Raw genomic sequence first — 23,943 nt, forward strand, 5'->3', positions numbered from 1 at the left:
TTCCAGATGTGAAGGACTAATCTAAAGGCACAAGAGATCTACTAACCACTAAGTACTTAACAACCAGAAGATGCTTGATAAATTGCTGCTACCAGATAACAAAAAAAAAAAAAAAAAAAAAGGGGGGGGGGGCGGGGTCGGGAAACTGGAACTGGGTTAAAGAGGGGAGCGATCGGAGAGGTGGGGGGGGGGGGAAGACATACCTCCACACTACCACTAAATTTTCAACACTTTACTTTATACAAGAAAGTGGGCGCCACACCGCACCAGGACCTTTACTAGCTGTGGTATAGAATTACAGCTCTAACAATCTACTGAACTAACATTAAAATCAGAGACAAAATAAACTCATACGTTTACAACTTTTGAAAGTTTGAAATGAAACAAATACAACATCAAATTCAGAAGACAGCTTGAGACAAACAGAACGTGAAGACATTTTCCGTTGTACCTGCGTGCAATCAATAGACAGATCACGTCGACCAAAACACAAGTGTATGTTGATATTGTGCAATGTTTGCCACCATTAGAAAGAAAAAGAAAGAAAAAGAAAGATAACTGTGTGTCTCATAATGAGAAGACAAATAATCTTTTCAACCAATCACCAAGTTATATCAAAATGGGAAAGCCGTATGAACTTTGACAATAATCTGTAGCAAGTCCACTCGTCATCTAAGAAGTTTAATAAAGACTTCAATGCAATCATCAAGTCAAACAAAACACCCACTGAGAACAACGTGGAAAGTTGATGTTGAAAACAAAGACGCACACCATTCAAATATTACCTCAACAATAGTTAGATTAAAACAAAGTGTGGGTGTACTTTGTAAAGTGTAGCACAATAACGAGACTTCCTAAATGTTATGATTAATGTTCTCCTTCTCACCAACCAGAACCAGACAATTTCATGAGATTTTCTGTTGACGACCACGCGATTTACTCTGTGGTAACCATTTCATTTGTGTCCAAAGGAGTTGTACATTCTCTTAGTGCCTTTGGTCAAGTTTACAAACAAGGAACTCCTTCCACCAGCACACCCATGTCTCCCATTCCAAACTTTAGCGAGCCACTGACTGTTATGGTGCTATTTATTTGTATGGTTCGTTTGGCGTGCGCTCAGCATCTCACGAGACAGCCAATCAACGTAATATTCACATGAAAACGACGGGAGGCTAGAACGAGGGCTAGGTAAAAAAAAAATGAGCTAGTGTTAGAAAAAAAAAAGAGGCGATGGTCTGTAGTTTTTAAAGTTATGTCGGCTGTGAGTCTTACTGACAGATAAGTTCATTTCACCAAAACCATCACGTGAGCTTCACCCAGGGTTCCCTGAAATACATCAAAAGGCAGAGATGAAGTTAGATACTGGCAAAGTCAAAAAGAACAAAGCAGGAGAATGAAAAGGCAACAATCATTAAAATCTTGACACAACAAAGGAAGATCCTAAAAGGAACTCCTCTGATCACATACCGCGGGCATAGCCTGTGGTCGAAATGAACCATCAAAACATATGAAATAAAGCGTTAACATTTGCGTACAAATCAAATGTTAAGTGTGAGATTTCCAATTCAAAACGTCTTCCTGTACCTCTTACATAATACAGCTGACCAGGTCATACATGTTTGTGTTCTGGTTTTATTTCGATTCAGCACTTACATAATACATAGAAACACGATTGTGGGGCACGAAGTCTGTATCAGTGTGTTTCATTAGACGACCAAGTGGTGGTCAGCACACAGTTTGTTGATAGATGTAGCCTTTGTGTCTTCGAACAACAGCTGATAGAATTTCACGAGAATAGCGGCTAATAGAATTCAACACCGAATCTTGACTAGCTAATCTGTAGCGATGAGAGACGAGCTAAGATACATCTAGAATACGAGGCGCCGCCAATAGCGAATTGAAATACAAGTAAAGCACAAAATGATACCTAACCAAAAACAAACACTTGCGTCGGAATCAAAGAACAAGGAAGCAGATGTGAGCACAAAAACGAGGCGCTACGGGCAAAAGGTCAAGGCCGTTTTTGTTTCGACCTTTCCCGGTGTAGGTATGTTGTTTTTAAACAGAGAGAAAAGTTAGTATTTGTTTACAATAAAACAAAATTAACAACAGAATAAACACGCACACGAAATTCTGTATGTCTAGAAAAAAAGGAAGGATGCATAAAAACACACACACTGCAATGTTGTTTAGTTTCTTTTTGTTTGTTTTTTAATGTTTTTATATCTTCTAAATGCCTGTATATAGAAGGTCTCAAGAAATGTGCGACCGAAGAGTTATTTTAAAAAGCAGAAAAAACAAAGATGTGCGTGTAGCTTATAAGACTCTAGTTAGCTGTGGCGGCTGATGCGAACCAAAAGAGGCGGAAATTAATACTTTTGTACATAAGTACATTTTTTAAAGTTCACAAAATTATTAGACTAAATATTATATAATTTGATATGAGATAACCTCCCTCCCCCCCCCCCCACCCCCAGAAAAAAAAAAGTTAATTCTACCAACTGCCAGTGGTACGTTTCTATTAGCATTATGATTAACAACCCCTCCCTCCGGCAGACAACGGCTTTGTCTGCATATACGGGTTCAAACTGGGGTTGCATAGTCATGTGAAACACTTCCCTCATCTCTTATCTTCGGAATCGGAGACATTATTTAATTTAGCTAATAGTTCATAATTGGTCGTTCAATGTAGTTCCCTTACCAGCGTCCGCTGAGAATTTTTATTTTGGATTGTAGATCTGCAGTGGTACCGCCCTCTGACAAGTAATGAGTCTACTTCGGAATCTTCTAGTCTCCAAAATATCAACTAAGTTTAAAAAAAAAAAAAACAATGCCCACAAATTTAAAATTGATAGCCTGGTTAGTGCCAGTTATTAGTTAGGGGTCCTTAAAGACAAGCAGCTAGGGTTTGTAGCTCTATATACAATGTTCACTACATTAATACATAATTTTACATTACAGTTCAGCATTCACGACGCTGTGTATGTCAATATTGTTACGTATTTCTGATTTTCTGGCTAAATGTACTAGGCACACAAATAAAAGAAACACTGCAAAGAACTTGACGACTCAACTTTCAGCTTTATATAACTTTATTGAATTATAACTATAACAATTCGTCACTGTAACATGTAGCGTATACGTCTTACATCTACTGTATCGACTGTAACGGCTCAAGTCCACTCTCTTCTACTGTCTCGCACAGTAGAGAACAGTATCGACGACTGTACTGACTCTTTTCACATGAACTCTCTGGTTTATAAAGAGTCCCTAATCGCTTGTCTATTGTTGCAAAAACACTGCTAGTACCCTCTGGAACAACATGGGAGGAAACATCACATCCTGTTGTTGTTTATACATGTCGATTTCAGAGGATGCTGTGACGAAACGCGTCCCTTCTCAATACAGAACTGACCAGTGCGGAACTAACCCCCCCCCACCACCTCTTAACCACTAGTTAGCGTTGTATAGCCCCTTTTTCACTAAACTGACCAGGGTAGAACACAAACAATCTATTACACCAAGATTAGATCCAACCCCCAAATTATAGGCCATAAACACACATCCCAAGTTACACCCAGACGCCGAAACAAACGTACGCAGCCGTTCAGTTCAGGAACATTAAAATTGAAAGTTACGCCCCAAACGCCGAAACAAAAGCACGCAACCGTAAAGTCCAGGGACATTAAAATTTGGTGTCCACGTACATCCCTTTGAGTCGACACTCCTAACGCCCAGGGCTATTCAAATCGTTTCCGTCCGCTGTACCGTCGAGCGATGGTCCAGCCTGATAATTATGGTATGGTTCCGCTTTCATCCTCCTTCGTCCCCCCCCCCCCCGGGTCGCGGGTTAAAGAAGTCAGGTGAATGAGCCCCAAATGAAAAGATTGGTCCAATTTAACAATTCTAAACTCAAAAGACTCGCTGGCCATTGGATCATCACTACTCTTAACATACCGTTCGGGAACCTATAAAAGCCGGAGACGAAAGTTTCAGGTTAATGCCATTCTAGATCAGAATCACTGAGAAGTCAGAAGACTCTCAAGTCAACGATTCATTTGGGAACTTGTGTAAGGCAAAGCGGCCTCCTACAGCAGGGCTGGCGTGTTTTGTTGCCTGAAGGTAGACCTCAGCAGCTCTCCACACATTCCCGTTGAGGGTGAGTCACTCATCACCCTCGAACCGAGCCGAAGGCATTCCAGGCTGACGTCCCAGGACCGGTCTGCAACTACCACAGGAGTAAGCCCACCGCGTGGCATCCTCATATTCATCACACTAGTGCCCGCCTACCTGCAGGGCACCAGCAACTGGCTACAACACAACGGAACTTCAACTTATCCAACCCCGAAGGAGAACCTTGCATAACAGATAAGTGAGAGACAGCCGAATAAGCAAACCATACACGAATCTTTATGAGCAACATCCCAGTGATGATATTATCTTAAACGTTATCATAAAATCCTAAATCTTCCTGTACATCCCCCCCCCACTCACTGATTGTATTTCTTCTTAATTTATCTTTATTAAATACTTGTTCTTCCACAAAATCAATAAGCTTTGCGTTTTGCTTGTGCCTGTCTATGTGCCTATATAACATCAACCAAATATTTACCACGTTGTGGCTCTAAGACTTTACCCCTAGGAGTCGCAGGCCATCGTCCCCATCGGGAAGTGCAAACGAACCGATCGGCGGACTTATTCCACCACAACGGGGGTAAACTGTGACGCCTCGTCCGGGATCACAAAACCCTAACTCATTCAGCATAGGCACAAGGCAATAAGCAGAACGTTTAAAAATTTCCACCCACTAGACCCTATATATATATATATATTAATATCATAGAACTACATATTGCTCAGTATGGTTTGATTATGTCAATGCTGTATAGTATATTATATTAATTATATACTTGTTGTATCATATTTAGATAATAACACAGGTGAAGACATAAATAATTAATATTCAGTTAGCCTCTCACCCGCTTCAGCTCCGGAGCATACTTCCCCATCACTTCTATCCCACAAACATGGCTGAAGGCACTAGATCAAAAGCCGAATCAGCTAAATCTATCAAAATTCGCGAGCTCAACGAGCTAGCAGACCAAATAGGTATCAGGCCTGATGATCGACCAACGTTCGTCCTGGCTAAATTCGAGGAGTGGGAAAAATTTGAGAGGGAAAAAGAAAAGGCAAAAATAGATAGAGAAAGGGAAAAGGAAGCTCACGCGTTCCGTATGAAAGAGAAGGAAGTAGAGTTAGAAAAATTAAAAGCTAACGACGAATCGCGTACAACAAATGCTGCCGATCAAAACTCCCCTAACTGTCAAACCCCTCACTTCAACTTAGAACCTTTCGATGAAACCAAAGAAAGTATAGAGACTTTCTTAGAAAGGTTTCAAAACGTGGCTACCAACAACCAGCTACCAATTGGCAAATGGCCATTTAGAGTGTCGCAAGCTCTTCGGGGTAAGGCCTACGAGGTGTATGCTAAGCTCCCCTCGTCTAGTCAAAACGACTACTCAGCGCTCAAGAACGCACTGCTAGTCCAGTTCGACTTGACTGCCAGCTCCTACCACAAGAAATTTAGGAACTCCCGCCTTGAAAGGCGCGAGATGTATTCCAGTCTCTTTACTAGACTAGAAAAATACTTGGATAAATGGTTATCCTTAAGTCCCTTCACTCAAAATTATGAAGGCCTAAAAGACCTTATTCTAGTAGAACAGCTCCGCGAATGCATGACCCCTGACCTTCGCATCTTCATAGATGAAAGCGGTGTCACTACACCACAAGAAATAGTCAGTTACTCTGATAGATTTCTAGCAGCCCACAGGGAGCAGAAAACTAAAACATCAGACCAAAGCCCATCGATAGCGAAGGTAGATAAGCAGCCCGACCCTTCAACTAGCAGCAATAACAATAACAACAAACAAACACGCCAGCCCAACAACCAAGCACCCCGCCACCCCATTCCTCCCAACCCGCCTAGGCAGCAAAAGAAGTGGTGTAGCTTCCATAACTCTCCTACCCATGACTCCAGCGAGTGTCATAATAGAAGTCGCCCTTACTCAGCCCAACCACTGATGATGATAACGCAAGCAACTCCCGTCCTAGACTCATCATCGAGTAACCATCCCCCTACAGTCGAAAAGGTATTAGTGAACGGAATATCCTCTAATTGCCTATACGATTCCGGTTGCTCCTTTTCGGCAACCGTCAGGAAATCATTGGTAAAGCCCCGCTATATCAGCAACAAATGGGTCACCATACAAGGCGCAGACTTGAACTCTCCCCCATTCACCCTTCCGATCGCCCGAATAAAGGTGAGATCTAGATATGTCAACGGTAGGATAGAGGCGGCCGTCATGGACAATCCATGCTTTGACCTAACGCTTGGTGATAAATACGTGTTCTTGGGAACTCCTACAGGTCCAAGTTTCACTACCCCAGGGGTCACTCCGGTGAACCCCAATACGACTAACCCCTCGGTCCTTGAAACGGACCACATCAGCGCATTCCCTGTGACTACTGGAGCCCAGGCTCCCCAGGATGGCGCAAGGGAAACCCTTAACTCTCTCCGCAGAGGATACAAGGAATCCCCACGAAGCTATCTATCGTCTGCAAAGATTTTCGTTCCCGTGAAAAGGGATAAGTCGAAAATCCATAGGCGCCCAATAGCTCGCAAACCGGGCCTCCAACAGCACCATTCGGGCGGGGAGGGAGGCGCACGAAGTCACGCGGCCCGATCCCAGCGCTTCGGCCCTCAAACCCGGCAAACTGGCCAACCCAACTCCCAGAACTCTAAACAGAGCCGAGGAGTAAAGGCCGAGAATCCCATCAGCAGTTCTATCACGAAGAACGCTGACTCTAGCGGCACGAATGTTGTCATGCAGGCCGCCAATCTCAACGCTCTCGCCGTCGAGCGAAGCACCCATTCTGCCAGCGCACCCATCAATGCACAGGGCACTGGCACTGCCGCCATCGTCCTTCTGCAGGACACTGGCATCGACAGCGTAATGGACGTCGCATCCAGCGCCACCATGATTGCACCTGATATAGTGCGAGGTACCAAACCCCTTGGTGCCGCCTTTAACTCACGGTCCACCGAAACCCACCCCAGGCCACTCATCACGAGAAGCGCCTGTACAAACTGTTACGGGACAAGACAATGTCTCCCCCTCCAGCCGCCTGGTAAGGCATCTCTGTTCCCCACTTTACACATTTCTGCACCCCTCCTCAACGCCGAGGGCCTAAAACCGCATCCGCCCTTATGCCACATAGATGAGCTACCCTCTAACTACGCTGAGGTCATTCTAAGTGAAAGCGACCCGCCACCCAGCCGACTATCCAACTTGCAAGTTAGCTCGGCTAATAAACGAGAAGACTGCAAAATCTGTCTAAAGTTTCTATGTGTAGTAGTCTTGTGGATGTTTCTTGCACATCACTATGGCTCAAACCCTAGAGCATCACATGGACCCTCAGACGATGGTTCAACTCTCCATGTGCTTCCCAGACTAGCACTGGTGGTAACACTCATGCTCATTGTATTCTTGCTAGGCTATCTGTCCGCTAGAGTAAGGTGGCCACACTTTTGCAGCAGGCGTAAGGTATTTCTCACCACGCCTAAGTTCTCGAAGGGCCTTCCGCAGCTTCAACACAATGAAAACAAACCGAATGCCCAGTCCCGGCTACTACTGTTTAGCCACTCTCCTGCCCGTAATGGCAGTCACCAAGAGGAAGTAATTCCCGCCTTCCTTGATTGGTGCACAATCGTGTTTGCCAATAAATCAACCCTAGATCCTGTAGTGGAGTTTGATATCCACCATATCATCCAAGCTCACGCTGGACCTGATGACGTGATCAGTGAATGCACGCTCCTACGTAGGGGCCCCGCTTGTCCCTCTATCATCTAGGCAACCTCTCACAGGTCAGTTCAGAATTTCGAAATTAATAATGCCTTTACAATGCATTATCTTTGGCGGAGGGGTGTGTGACGAAACGCGTCCCTTCTCAATACAGAACTGACCAGTGCGGAACTAACCCCCCCCCACCACCTCTTAACCACTAGTTAGCGTTGTATAGCCCCTTTTTCACTAAACTGACCAGGGTAGAACACAAACAATCTATTACACCAAGATTAGATCCAACCCCCAAATTATAGGCCATAAACACACATCCCAAGTTACACCCAGACGCCGAAACAAACGTACGCAGCCGTTCAGTTCAGGAACATTAAAATTGAAAGTTACGCCCCAAACGCCGAAACAAAAGCACGCAACCGTAAAGTCCAGGGACATTAAAATTTGGTGTCCACGTACATCCCTTTGAGTCGACACTCCTAACGCCCAGGGCTATTCAAATCGTTTCCGTCCGCTGTACCGTCGAGCGATGGTCCAGCCTGATAATTATGGTATGGTTCCACTTTCATCCTCCTTCGTCCCCCCCCCCCCGGGTCGCGGGTTAAAGAAGTCAGGTGAATGAGCCCCAAATGAAAAGATTGGTCCAATTTAACAATTCTAAACTCAAAAGACTCGCTGGCCATTGGATCATCACTACTCTTAACATACCGTTCGGGAACCTATAAAAGCCGGAGACGAAAGTTTCAGGTTAATGCCATTCTAGATCAGAATCACTGAGAAGTCAGAAGACTCTCAAGTCAACGATTCATTTGGGAACTTGTGTAAGGCAAAGCGGCCTCCTACAGCAGGGCTGGCGTGTTTTGTTGCCTGAAGGTAGACCTCAGCAGCTCTCCACACATTCCCGTTGAGGGTGAGTCACTCATCACCCTCGAACCGAGCCGAAGGCATTCCAGGCTGACGTCCCAGGACCGGTCTGCAACTACCACAGGAGTAAGCCCACCGCGTGGCATCCTCATATTCATCACACTAGTGCCCGCCTACCTGCAGGGCACCAGCAACTGGCTACAACACAACGGAACTTCAACTTATCCAACCCCGAAGGAGAACCTTGCATAACAGATAAGTGAGAGACAGCCGAATAAGCAAACCATACACGAATCTTTATGAGCAACATCCCAGTGATGATATTATCTTAAACGTTATCATAAAATCCTAAATCTTCCTGTACATCCCCCCCCCACTCACTGATTGTATTTCTTCTTAATTTATCTTTATTAAATACTTGTTCTTCCACAAAATCAATAAGCTTTGCGTTTTGCTTGTGCCTGTCTATGTGCCTATATAACATCAACCAAATATTTACCACGTTGTGGCTCTAAGACTTTACCCCTAGGAGTCGCAGGCCATCGTCCCCATCGGGAAGTGCAAACGAACCGATCGGCGGACTTATTCCACCACAGATGCCTGCTGCAGTGTCATCTCGCCGAGGTCAAACGTAGTGACCTCTAACTGTCACTGTTCATTTGTCACAATGCCCCCCTTCGTAAATCTGTTCGTCCTCTGGAACAACACGTGAGGCACGTCCCATCCTGACTTTGTTTACATGCATAGATTCCAGATAACACTCGGTGCTGTGTCATCTCGCCGGGGTCACACATAGTGACCTCTACCTGTCACTGTTCATTCGTAACACTGCCCCCTTCTTAGATCTGTTCGTCCCGAACAGATTCTATTTCACCACGGTACTGATGGAGTCGGTCAACGTGGACAACCTTCAGCTTGGACCGTGGACTTTTCTGTATCCGGTAGACCACGTCGTTTATTCTTTTTACGACACGGTATGGACCTTCCCAGTCTCTTTGGAGTTTCGGGGATCTGCCTTTTCTTCTCTGTGGGTTATAGAGCCACACTAGATCATTCTCATGGAACCCCGACGTATTGGCCCGTTTGTCATACCTCGTTTTCATCAGGTCACTGTTGGTCTTGATGTTTCTGCGGGCCAATACATGAGCATTCTCCAATCGTCTTCGGAGATTGGTGACATATTCAGTTGAAGACACTGGCGTATCTCTCGGAATCCCAAATAACAGGTCACATGGTAGACGAAGCTCACGACCAAATAACATCTTCGCTGGGGTATATCCTGTGGTGCTATGAACGGATCCTCTGTATGACATGAGGAACATGGGGATATGGGTGTCCCAGTCGTCTTGTCGGTCATCAGTAACCTTAGACAGATGTTGTTCTAGGGTTCTGTTGAATCGCTCCACCATCCCATCAGATTGCGGGTGGAGAGCTGTCGTGTGAGTCTTTTCGATGCCAAGTGTCTTGCACATCTCCTGGAAAACTTTGGACTCGAAGTTCCTGCCCTGGTCAGAGTGCAACTCATTAGGTACACCAAAGCGACTGATCCAGTTATCCACGAGTGTTTCGGCCACTGTGATAGCTTCTTGATTTGGTATGGCATAAGCTTCTGGCCATTAGCTGAAATAGTCCATGACTACCAAGATGTATTTGTTTCCTTTCTTGGTTTCAGGAAATGGGCCTGCTACATCTATTGCGATCCTCTCGAATGGAACACCAACATTATACTGTTGCAAAAGACCCCTAGTTTTGCGTCGAGGGCCTTTTGCTGCCGCACATATGTCGCACCTTCGACACCATTCCTCTACATCCTCTCTATATCTGAACCAGTAGAACCGCTGACGAACCTTTTCCAGAGTCTTATTGACACCAAGATGAGATCCGGTAGCGCCATTATGCATCTCTTTCAGTACTTCAGCAACTCTCACCTTCGGTAACATCAGCTGAAGGCGATTGGATGTTCCATCAGCAGATTCCCAAACTCTTTTGATGACACCATTGACCAACGTCAGCGAGTCCCACTGAGCCCAGTACGCCTTGGTGGCTACCCCCTTCTCAGAGATGTCTTTCCAATCTGGCCGTTGTCCATCTTCTTTCCATAGAAGAATGGGAGCCAGATCTTCATCTTGCATTTGGTCCTCTCGAATCTTTTTATCACACCAGGGTCCGGAAACATCTACTCCGAGCCGAAGACAATTGACAGCTACCTCCTTTTCTTCAGCCTTCTTGCAGTGCTTACATTCTGCTTTGCAGGGTCGTCGAGACAGTGCATCAGCATTTTGGTGAATTTGCCCTTTTCGGTGCTTAGTTTCAAATTCATAGGTTTGAAGACGTTCGATCCACCTTGCCACCTGACCTTCAGGGCTCTTAAACGAAAGCAACCATTGCAGAGCTGCGTGATCTGACCTTAAGATAAATTTCTGCCCGTATAGGTACTTGTGGAAATGTTTTATTGCATCCACAGCAGCCAGCAATTCACGTCTCGTCACACAGTAGTTCCTTTCAGCTCTCGATAGGCTTCGACTGAAGTATGCGATGACTCGTTCAGTTTCATCCACCTTTTGGGACAAGACTGCGCCTATTCCAGTGTTGCTTGCATCTGTGTCGAGTATGAATGTCTTCCCTGGAATGGGGTAGGCCAATACTGGTGATGAGGATAGTGTGTTTTTCAGCCTCTCGAAAGCTTCTTGACATTCAGATGTCCAAATAAATGGCCTCTTTTGCTCTGTCAGTTGATGAAGGACCTTACAGATGTTTGAGAAATTTGGCACGAAACGTCGGTAGTATGTACAGAGTCCCAAGAAACTTCTCAGCTCATGGATATTACTTGGCGTAGGCCATCGTTTCACTGCCTCAACTTTGTCAGGGTCAGTGCTGACTCCGTCATTTGACACAATGTGACCAAGGTACTTAACGTTTTTCCTGAATAAGGAACACTTCTTTGGGCTGAGTCTCATTCCCGCACTTCTTATCCGTTGAAATACTTCCTTCAGATTTGCAAGGTGCTCTTCAAACGTTTTGCCAATGACAATAATGTCATCAAGGTAAACAAGGCATGTAGTCCAATGAAGTCCTCGTAAAACCCTCTCCATCAATCGTTCAAAGGTGGCTGGTGCGTTGCAGAGACCGAATGGCATCACAGTAAATTGCCAGAGGCCATTGCCAGCAGAGAAGGCGGTTTTCTCTCTATCATTGGGATGCATTTCAACTTGCCAATACCCACTCTTTAGGTCGAGAGTAGAAAATACCTGGGACCCTGCAAGCGTGTCCAAAGTATCGTCGATTCTAGGAAGTGGATAACTATCTTTATGTGTGACTTCATTCAGAGCTCTGTAATCTACACAAAATCGCATAGATCCATCCTTCTTCTTTACTAAGACAATAGGCGAACACCAAGGACTATTTGAGGGCTCAATGATTCCTTGCTGCGTCATGCCCTCTATCATGTCCATAGCTTCTTGTTGCTTTGCTAGCGGCAAGCGACGTGGTGGCTGTCGAATCGGTCTGGTGTTTCCAGTGTCTATTCGATGTTGTACCATGTTTGTCCGTCCGCAGTCTGTTTCATCAGATGGCAGAATATCTTCAAACTCAATGATCAACTGTTCCGCTTTGCTGTACTGCTCATCTGATAAATTCACTTTCATTTCTGTCAGGAGCTTGGTAATTTGTGGATTGAAAGGTTTGGTGGAATTAACGATCGTGATATCATTATTACAGTTTCTGATCAGGTCAAGAGTATTACATATTGCGATGGGGCTGTCTTTCTCTAGATGTCTCTCCTGTAGGCCGAGGTTCATGATTCTGACGGGCACCTTTTGATCTTTTCCGACAAGGACCAATGTTTTTCCTACTGCCATTCCGCTGTTGTCATTTTCAATGCCTTCCACTATCGCCGTCATCGTTGCAGTTTGACCATGCTCTAACTTTCCCCAGATAATTGCTTCAGACTGAGCTGGCAAACTTGTATCTTCTGTTAAAAGGATTCTTCTTATTTGACCATTCTCTTCATCTTCATCCCCGAGCAAGGGAATCTCAACATCACCACATTTCAAAGTACCACCTCCGATGTTCAGAGAGAATTCACATTTCTGCATAAAATCGAGCCCAATAATACAGTCATCCGTAATGTTAGCGATCAGAAATTCATGTATAAATGACTGATGCCCGAGCTCAAAGTTTATATTTGTCAGTCCATGTATAGGCATCATCTCTCCACTGGCCGTCTTCAAGGAGTAAGAGTTCACTCTCTTGATTTCGTTCTTTTTGACAATGTCTGGACGAATGACTGAACGTGAGGCACCAGTATCTAGAAGAAAACGGTAATTTCGAGATCCAATTCTACCATTGATGTACAGACTTTTATTCTTCCCTAACACAGCGACTGGAATTATAGTTGCAGGGGCTGTCATGTTCTTGATCGCCGATTTTTGCCCCATAAAACCGGCGAAAGTTAGTTTCCCTGGTAGACATGAGCACCTGACCTTGCATCTGTCTCCGGTCTGTGCTGATACTCTGTTTGTCGGGGAAATCTTCTCGTGCAGTTTTAAAGTTGTTTTTTTAAGGGTAACATTGGAAAGTGATTCACCATAGTATCCTGTATTTTGGACAACACCAGAATTTAAACGTTAACTAAATCAGCTTGTACTTGATGATACAATAGGGAAATTCCGTTATAGTGACGGCCTAGGTAGAAAATGAATCACTATTGAAAGAGAGAGACTAGAGGGAGAGACTAGAGGGAGAGACTAGAGAGAGAGAGAGAGAGAGACTAGAGAGAGAGAGAGAGAGAGCAAAAGGATAAAATTTTATTTAACGATAAGTAAAACTTCTTTACTAGCTACTGGAACGCACGTATCACATTCAATAAACTGTAGCGTTCATATAAGACTATGGTGTGCCGATTAATAAGGGAATGCATGGGAAAGACAATTAAAAACTAGTTTTTTGAAAGTAAAATTAGTGAACTGCAGTAGTTAGTTGACTGCAGTAGTTAGTTGACTGCAGTAGTTAGTTGACTGCAGTAGTTAGTTGACTGCAGTAGTTAGTTGACTGCAGTAGTTAGTTGACTGCAGTAGTTAGTGTACTGCAGTGGTTAATTTACGCGGTAAAATAATAAAAAGACAAAACTGAATCTCCCTCTTCCGCGCTTTTATTATCAATTTATTTATGAGTTTGATAGACCAGTGTTTCCCAAAGTGAGTACGTGTACCCCCCAAGGGCACGGGAAGACTTTGGAGGGGGTACGCGTTGCACCTCATTAACTCTGCTGATTTATTTTTTTTTAAATACTCAGTTACTATGTTGTGGTAATAAATTAAAGGGTTGTGGGGTGGGGGCGAGGGGGGCTTAGCATTTTAAAAAAAATACAAAAGAGGTACACATAGGTCAAAAGTTTGGGAAACACTGAGTTAAACCAATAGCTCCAGGATTATCAGAAGTAAGCTAAGTTTTAGGATTAAGAAGCGGAATTTTAGTTACAATATGTTGTGGATTTTTTGAGAGTGCACAGCTAGACGTAGATCTAGTGGACGGGGACATGGAGAGGGCGAGACGTGGAAACAAGTAAAATAAACACAATTCCTTTGAAATAAAAACCAAGCTTATCTAAGAGATAGAACTCTGCAATTTTGTTAGCTACAATAAGTAATTGTTTGAAGTTTCAACTTGATCCGAGAATGTGTGTGGGAGAAATAACTTGTTCAATTATCTTAGGGAACGAAACCTTACATATTTAGCAGTATATGTGACTACTGAAGGATTATTTTCCCATATTGATTTAAAACAAAATAATTACCAAGAATGGGTGTGGGAGAAATAACATTTACAAACTTTTTACTAGACGAATAGTCAGACATTGTGAATTGATATAAGCTTTGTAAAAAAAAAAGAGGGGTAGATCATTAAATTGTATTATTTTTTTACATTAAAAATCGAAAACTATTGTTGGTCAAATGAATGACCACTTGACATTATAGTTAAACATCGTGAGCAAAAAAATCCGCGAATGTCAGAGTGCATCATTAACTAGTCACCGGTCAGCTGTTTATCTTGACCAAGATAAATAGTAGTGGGAACCCCCCCCCCCCCAGTGGCGAGTGAGTAGTCATAAGATAACAAAAAAAAAACCTCTCTCAGTAGAAAAGTTAGACTGCCTTATCTTACTCTCCCCCTCACCCCAAGCAAAAAAATATCTTGAGATAATGCCACAGATTTAACAACAGTTCTCAAACTGTCTTTTACTACGTCCAAAGATTGGACGCACAAATTACCCACTCCAAAACCTTTACCCTGGAAAGGTTCAACAAGTTTAGAACCAGCATCAAATTGTGTGTTTACTTTGCAGCTAAAAGCACTAGTCTCGTGGTGCCCAGGGCGATGTTATCAAACGAGCCTAATGCCGAGGAGGAGCACAATGTCGAGTTTTGGCCTACGAAGTATCTGCTGCTAATGTGTTTTCTACCTCAGAAGATTCAAGTCTGTGGTGATGGCGACAACGCTCACGTCCTCCACTGTTTTAAAATTCATAAGAAATCCAAACAATTGACGACTATTTGTAAATGTGTAAATATTATGTCAAAAGAACGTGTAAAGTATATATATATATATATATATATATATATATATATATATATATATATATATATATATATCAATTGTTTATCACTTCGATATGAGCACGAAGGTTAGAGTGCATTTACAACTAAGGGAAACAAACCTTTCCTAATGTCTGGTTTCATGATTTGCTTTTAATTACAAATGCATTAGGTCTAGTTTTTCCATTACCTTCCTCTATACATTTAATTCGTTGTGTTCTTTAAGATTGCTAGATGGGTTGTGACAAATGAAGGTGTTGGGCTTTAGATGGGTTGTGACAAATGAAGGTGTTGGGTTTTAGATGGGTTGTGACAAATGAAGGTGTTGAGTTTTTTTTTTTATTTCTACCCAACATGTTTAGTTGTATAGGCTTGAAAATTAAATAACAATTTGTAGAAATCTAGAATGTAAAGATAAAGATATTGCTGGGATAACCTACAGCAAAGGCAGAATGTGTACATGTCCCCCGCCACAGCCTGCAGAACGCACACCAGTTAGATAAACAAAGAAACAGAAGATGGCGACAAAAGAAATTGTGGGGAATTGTTATTTGTGAACAGACATTACAGGAGCTGCAAGGGGACGGGCCAACACAGAGAGGGGCGGTGTGAAATGGCCGCACTGACAAGAGACAGGTAAATGGGACACTGAGTGAAAGTGGAATGTCTCAGGTTTATTCTGAGATTATTAATCATATCATTGGGCAGCCAGTTCAAACAATGTAGATAGAAATCCTTTTTTTAGTCTTCAACCGACCAACTAATAACCACAGGTCAACGTTCATAAGAACGTGTCTTTCAAAATGATAGCTATTCAAATTATATTTTAATTTGCATTCTCATTTTGTACTTTGGAAACATAGGGAAAAAAATAATGGAAGGGGGGGGGAATAGATAACGGTCATACTGTAGCCCTCCATTGTGTCAGCACATTAGGATCGTTGATAAGTCACACTGCTGCCTTTCTTCCTTTTGAACCAATGACTCACTCGTGACCCCCACCACCCTCAAACACTTTCTCCGTCCCACGAGTTCAACGTAGATAAAACGGGAAGAGGGGGCTCCAGATTAGAACGTGATCTGGAATAGACCATGCGAAACCTTTCACTTCATTTGTATATGAATGTTTGCAACCTTTACCACTGGACTCATGTGTATGTGGTCACTTTCATTTGTCATTTAGAGGCCGGCCTATTGTGTATGCACTTCACAGAACCAGAACATAGAGATGATATATACTAGTCAATTATTGTTTAATTATAACTTTCACTGCCCGTTCCAAACATCGAACAGATACAAGGATTGTTCAGATAATGATGTTTATTAGTTGATAACACTCAGAAAAATACATGCATTAAAAATAAGTTCTTTAATTCCCCAACTCTTGTTCTGGCAAGCCAAATACACAGAGCGTGGCTTTAAATAACAACTAAATCCCCGAATTACTCTCCAGGGACACAGAGAGTTAATTACCTTAATGAAACTAATGATTTTATTGATTTAACAAAAAAAAAAAAGATTTCATTTAAAAATAAACACAAGTAAACATCAAGATTGATTCCCGAGATCGATTAGAATGTGCAGGAAACGAATAGTCCCCAACTCAAGATATAGACATTTATAGAAGAAATTGTAGATTTTCACATAGAACGAACAAAAACAAAAATTTCTACACGATACAGTTAGAATCCATTTTATTTGACATAAAGGAATCTGCACAAATCAGGATCACTAGTGATGCACACGTAGTTTCCATCAAATTTTATTTTGAAATCACTCGTGAAACACAGAGATCTTCATTGCTTTGTTCAGAGGAAGAGTAGGATCTATTTGGTAAGCCTAATTCAATTATTTTTAAATAGGACAGTATAATAATACAATAAAAAATCAAGCAACCAGTTTTTGTTTAAATATGCTTTTTATCTATCCTGTATGTCAAGGGCTTTCCATCAGTTTATTAATGCGCACAAACACGCACATTCCCATGTAAAGATAGGCCACAGTGAGCCTAATTTGTTAATTGAACAGCGGAGCCATGCAAATAGAAATCTTTGAAGTGCTCTCCACAAGAGAAAACAAAAATTGCGTTTATATTTAAAAAAAAAACAATAATAATCTCAAGCTGAAACGAAGTTTAATGCCATGAAACAAATATATATATATAAAAACTTTGACCACGGCAGCTTCCTGTGTAATCAGACGAGACATTCCAGCCTTACAAATATCTCAATGACTTCGTGTATGTGTGTGCGTGTCCATTGTTGAGTTTAAAATGTAACTCATATAAGAAAAACCTCGTAAATAAAAGTAAACTATTCAATCTCCCTCTTTACAACGAGACCGAATGTAAAAGGACTAAATACGAGGAACTTCAGAGTGCGTAAATACGTATCCTAAGCTATTTATTTTACATACATGTATATATATAGTCTAAATGTATTGCTTTTTATTTTGAAACAACGGTAAAAAAATTGTTGCAATGAAATCGTGACACTGCAGGGGGTCATGAATGGTAAGACTGGCTTAAAGAAACCAATATATTATGAAGTGGTGGCTCTATGGACGCGAACAAGGTTGAACGATAGCTCATAGATATTAAATATTACAGAGAGCCTAGGTTAGAAGACACCTTGAACAGTTCCTGGAACGTCATAAGAGCGAGAATTATGCCTTTATGTGTCAATAGACGTACTATATAATAAGCTAGAAATGTATTTTTAAACAGTAAAATGGAGTTCCATTCCAAAAGAACAAAACCATAAGTAAGTTTATTTTTCTGTGGCTAACTCTTTACTGAGCTCGACGTTCAGTTGCATGTCAATGTGCCGGAAGTCTCCTCAGACGCTACAGCAAGACAAGCCCTGCAAAGAAACCCTTAGGAGGGAATACCTGGCGATTGTAATGTAGCCATAAACATTCTTTTTTTGTTGTTACCCAATGAAGCGTGAATTACTCCGGGATTGAAACCCGAGACTCTCGTTCTGCTAGATAGGCTTTTGATCACCATGGCACAATATTATACAATCTATGCATATGGAACACATAGGTGTTAGTAATGGAAAAACTAGATACCACAATATGTATTCTTTTCAAACATTGCGATTTATGGAGGGTGTGGGGTGGTGATGTAAATCTTTTTCAATGGCCGACGGTTAACGAGGGTGTAAGGTAGCCAGCACAACGACCAACAGCCTTTATTTCACCACAGTATGTCAGGTACCCATTAGAGTTGACTGGACCCAAGGTCGTCCTAAAATCCCTAAGTTCCAGATCTCAGTCAGCACCGTGATTCGAACTCGAAACTCTTGGCTCGAAATCCATGCGCTTTACCACCTCGGCCACTAGCCCACAATTAAGATGGTATCAAATACAACATTTAAAAAATCTATACAGCTTTATTGGATAAGTATTTCTTCTAAGGATTTGAAAATATAAAAAAATTCGTCCGGGGAAAAAAACAACTGTTTTAACAGACCAAAAATCTAACACAAACTCAAGCCCTAGCGACTGGGTAAAGAAGAATTTCAAACTGCTTCTCAGTTTTTGAAAGCGCGCGTCTGTCGACCGAGGAGTTGATTTGTGGCGCCAGTTGGCGAGGTCTTTCACGGGATGACAGATGTGGATCATTTGTAGGGTACATGGGCGTGTGGCATTGAATGGTAAAATTCTAAACAGGAAAGAGGGTGGTGGTCGAAACAGGTCAACCAATAAATCGTCTTAATCCCACACCCCGCCTATTTTACCAGGGTTAACTTAAAAACTGCACCAGTCCGTAAGAAGAACGAGACAATTTCAGAGCTAACAAAGTATTTTTAACTCCATGTTTTGACTTTGAAAGAAATTCATTCGATAACAATGATAAATATTCCGTGAATATTTGGTGAAAACCAGTTTGTAATGGGCCCTTTTTTTTTCTTTGTGAATCAGTTGTCTTTGGCCCGATGAACCAGTCGTTATAACCTGGCTTTTTGTTCTTCTTTGCCAGGATAAGCTTGGCTCATAGGCTCATAGTGTTTAAAAGTGAGAAAGAAAGATAGAGAAAGAGGGGGGAGGGGGGTTAACGTTTGGAAGAGAGAATGGAAAACTTTATTTCAATGACATGTCATTATCTATAATTCATGGCATTGGAAACAAGGCTGTCTCGTGCATAAATATCTAACCGAGCCTCTTGGAGTGTATTAACGCCAGAGAGAAAAAATTCCTTTGTATGAACGTGGAAGGAAAAGACTAGAACCTTACTGACAAAAGAAACTCTGAGGAGGGTATTCCTCACGTTTACAATGTATCAATAAACATCCTTCCATTTGTTGTTACCCAATGAAGCGTGAAAATGGGCGGGGCGATCTATCTCAAAACGGAAACGCGAAGAAGACATAAAAGCAGCAGAAGTGAACATTTAATTAGTTTATTTCTATCACGCATAGGCCCATTGGAGGCCATTAAATTGTCTGCTTTCATCACTCATTTCCCAGGAGCTATTAACAAGGTCAGTCACTGGGCCGAATATCCATATGTAACTTGACATAGGTATGTGATAATTGCAAAGAGAATGTGTGTGTGTTTGGGGGCGGGGGGGGGGGGTATGCAGCGCAAGAACAACTTAATGCGATCCCCCCCCCCCCAAAAAAAAGTGATTGAACAATTAAATAAGTTGGCGCCATGCTGTCAAAAGTGACACAGTTCTCAGTGAATGGGTTACAGGATAAAGAATAAAACTATCACGTTTGCGTACCGTGATAATCATACAGCAATAAAACTCCCACTTCCCACTCTTTGTTCGCCATTTCAGGAAAAGAAGATAGACATAAAGCTTTGCTACGGTATCAACGAGTGCAATTTGGGGGGAGGGGTGACAAGTAGACGAGGACAACGCGAGGGCTTACATCTGAATATAAAATACCAGTCTAACACAAGCAAGGCTAGAAAACATTTGAGGGAATCGGATTGAACATTAATGCTGGCAATAATCAACACTAGACACTAAAAAAAATCAATGTTTAATAATGTAATTTTTGGCCTTTCATAGTTAACATTAATTACTTAATAAAACCTTTAAAAATATTACTGAACATGGTAAAAAAAAAAGGGGGGGGGGAAGGAGAACAATTATGAATGAAATACCAATGTGTTATATAAATAGCAACACCACTGCTGCTACCAATTTACTTGCCATCAATCGGAACAAACAATGACGGGTGTGCCAAGGGGGGGTGGGCGGCTAGTGGGAGAGAAAGACGTGGGTACAGTCGCCACAAGCGGGGAGTTTAATGAAGGGAAAGTTGATCAATAACGGTGCAGAACGACAAAGTGTGTGGGGCGGGGGTGGAGAAACCGGAAAACTGGGGAGGAGGGTCAGAGTGGAAGACACGCACAGGCCATGTTTCAAAGCGAGGCTAGACAATGCCATGGAAAGGCTGTAGCACTGTCCTGCCCTTACACATACACACTGGTTCTCTCACAGCACACACACACGACACTGATATATTTCTCCGCCCATTCTCTTGTTTTTATTTTTTTTTTTTACTTTGGTGAAAGAAAACTACAGTTTTTATAATTGTGAAGTTTTATGGAAAAAAAAAATTTGCATTGACCTTATAATCATTATAATGGGGGTTGAAAAAAAAAAAAGCAAACTAATTAACAGCATAAAAAAATCACAACCCAATATAAAGTGCTGATTGTCGTGCTAGGAGCAACATGAAACAAGCATTGTAACAAGGCTTGTTATTTAAATTAAGGAACCCACAATGTCTCTCCTAAGGCCTAAAAACTTTCAATATTGTGTTCTATAATTATACATTTTTGGGGTGTCGTATTTACAATGGTAAAAAAAGATTCTAAAATATTTTCCTTTCATTTGCCATGTCTAACAGATCATGAAACAATTAACTATGAACGAAAGATATTTATTTCAAGTGGTGTTGATCTACTACCGTACTAGATCTAATTAAATCTAATTATATTTTTCAAGACCAGTTTTGCAGAGGGCAAACAAATGAAGCAACTTGTTCATTCTCTCGCCAAGGTCCTCGGTTATCAGAATGAGATGACTTAGTAAGTGAAGGCGAGCCATAACATTGAATCCTTCGCGTGCTTGACACCACACATGTAAATATGGCAGTCTAAGGTGTGGGAATTTCCGATGACACAGGTAACCTTCTGAGGTAGATATATACAATATATGTAGGCCCGTGTGTGACTAGAACAAAGATAACTGATGTGGTACAGGTGTTATTGTGTGTGTGCGTGTGTAGGTTATATGGTCTAAATTTAGGACAGGTGTCTTTTGACTAGAGCTGCTAAGTTCATAGTTGAAAGGAAACCTAGATCTAGATCTGTAATGGTTTTGATGGAATGGAAGACAAATCCCGTGTTAGGTATTCACCAACAAAAACCGAAATCTAGATCTAGGTTTCTAGGCCCCCACCCCCCCTTTTTATTTGATGTGTCAGGTCTAGACTAGTCTAGACTTTATTCTACAACGCCTGCATCTAGACTCTAGATTCTAGACTAGTCTAGACTTTATTCTACAACGCCTGCATCTAGACTCTAGATTCTAGACTAGTCTAAACTTTATTCTACAATGTCTACATCTACTATCATATGACAATTTTGATAAAAGTTCTGTATGTAATTGTATAAGCAGCGAGATCTAGATAATATAAAGTATGGGTGAAATAAGAACTATACCAAGATCCATTCTAGATTCTTCTGTCCTAAAGTTTATTTAGATCTATCTAGAATAGATCTAGATTCTAGATATAAAACAAAGCAGAAACACTTACCGAGGTTGTGAAAGGTGGTCCAGCAAGGTCAATATTATCTTCCACGAGTTTGTCTCTGAGTATCAGCTTCAGCTGAACTTTAGGGAAAGTGACCAAAGTTGTTTTGCCCATGTCGTAGGCATCCAGCCGCACGGCGCCGTATGATTTTCCGCGCCTGGCGCCGTTGCCGCAGACGGAGGAAAGGCAAGGGTCGTCGTCGTGGAGGTCCCCGACTTCAGTCTCATCCCCACTCTGGCAAGTGTCGCATTCTTCCAGAGTGAAGTAGACTGCAGTGCCGCCTTCCTCCCTCAGCACCTTGACGGCCCTCAGGAGCTTCTCGCGGTGCTCATCTCTGGGCACACCGATAGCATCCAGGTCATCTTCGCCTATCTGCTTGCACACTTCCAGATCGTCGTATCCGTTATCCAGAAATGACTGGGTGTATTGAACTAAATCCACTGACCGGAGCCAGTCTTCGACAATGCTGTTAGACCCAGAGGCCATCAGTCGGTTTCTAGATCTTATGAAATCATGAGAACAAACAACAAAAACAAATATCCACTGAATTTAGATAATTTACACGTAGGAAGCAATCACCAAGAGATCTACAGAAGATCTATCAAATAGATCTAGCTAGGATCTAGAACTAATCTTGATCTAAATATCTAACAATTAATCAGGAGATCTAAATATATATCTAGAACTATTGGTCTATTTGTTGCCGAAGAATGATAGTATCAAAAGTATCCAAAATCCAACGACGAAAAAGCGCGTATCACTCACTCATTGAGACAGAGAGCGAGAATAGACGAAGAAGAAAACACACACACATACACACACGTTTATCCGTAATCCGTGTATAGTGTAGTGTCAGCGGGAGATACTCGCCTCGCGCCGTGTGACACAGCTCTTCGCGTCTGCTGCAATTCTCGCAGCGCTGCCGGCGGAGCCAGATTTTTTTTTTAGGCACAACGCGTCTTCCGTTCATCGAGCGGTCAAACGAGGGCTGTTTACATTGGACGCAACAGTTATTAGATGTACACAGTGGATATCTTAATTAGAGCGTGCCCCATCATGTGATGGCATTAATTAGATCCAGATTGAAAACAAACAATAGAATAAAAAAATAAGTTTATAACATTGTTTATTGAAGTTTTCTCTTTTGAAGGAGCGTCTGCAATTTTAAAATTATGATACATGAATATATTATCTAGTTAATTGAGCATAAGCCTAGGCCTGATAAGCACTAATTGTTTTTGTTGATCCGAAAGATAAACGAAGAGTGAAATTAATTAGAATCGTATTATAAAACAAACTAAAAAAAGAACACAAAAAAAACTGACGGGTACAGTAGAATGAGATGGAGGTTCTAGGATACAAAATTTGAGTCAGTTTGAGATGAGTAAATATTATTAATTCTAATTAGATATGATACTTTTTGATCATTAAACCGTTTCTAATCTGCGTATTTTCACCAACCTATAAGCTAAATTAGAAAATTAGTCAGGTCTACTTTACAATAGTTGAAATACCTGGTTTGATTTGTTTGCTAATGTGAAGTAAGAGGTTTATTTTTACAAATTAATTCCTACTTTATATTCAAATAATATAGTCAACTCAACATTCATATTATATTTTTATAATTTTTAAACAATTCTAGCTCTTGTAGATCTATCATATAGATGAGAAATATCACAACAAAATAGAAAGCGATTCTTTTCTTTGCAATGTCAAGTTTTCTGTTCTATGACGTCTTCTTGTATTAAGACTTTGAACTTGCTATTATCTTTTGATGTTGTTGCTGTTGATAGATACATATAAATAAAAAGAATGATCATGTCTTACCTTAGCAAGGGGGCGGCCGTA

The 23,943-nt window shown here is 41.7% G+C and overlaps 1 protein-coding gene across 5 annotated transcripts in view; it reads right to left on the minus strand.

Moving 5' to 3' along the window:
* Window positions 1-22,985, minus strand: part of LOC106057893 (uncharacterized) — a 144,748-nt gene extending 121,763 nt beyond the window's left edge. For all 5 annotated transcript variants that reach the window (XR_008778342.1, XM_056031794.1, XM_056031795.1 and 2 more), the window contains exon 1: window positions 22,099-22,985. Coding sequence is in view for 4 of the 5 variants with exons in the window: in XM_056031794.1 (XP_055887769.1) it covers window positions 22,099-22,581 (483 nt within the window). In the remaining variant the exon portion in view is untranslated. The remainder of the gene's footprint in view (window positions 1-22,098) is intronic.
* Between the last annotated feature and the right edge of the window lie 958 nt (window positions 22,986-23,943).

The sequence above is a fragment of the Biomphalaria glabrata genome, chromosome 6, assembly GCF_947242115.1.
Source record: "Biomphalaria glabrata chromosome 6, xgBioGlab47.1, whole genome shotgun sequence".
NCBI classification, from domain to species: Eukaryota; Metazoa; Mollusca; class Gastropoda; family Planorbidae; genus Biomphalaria; species Biomphalaria glabrata.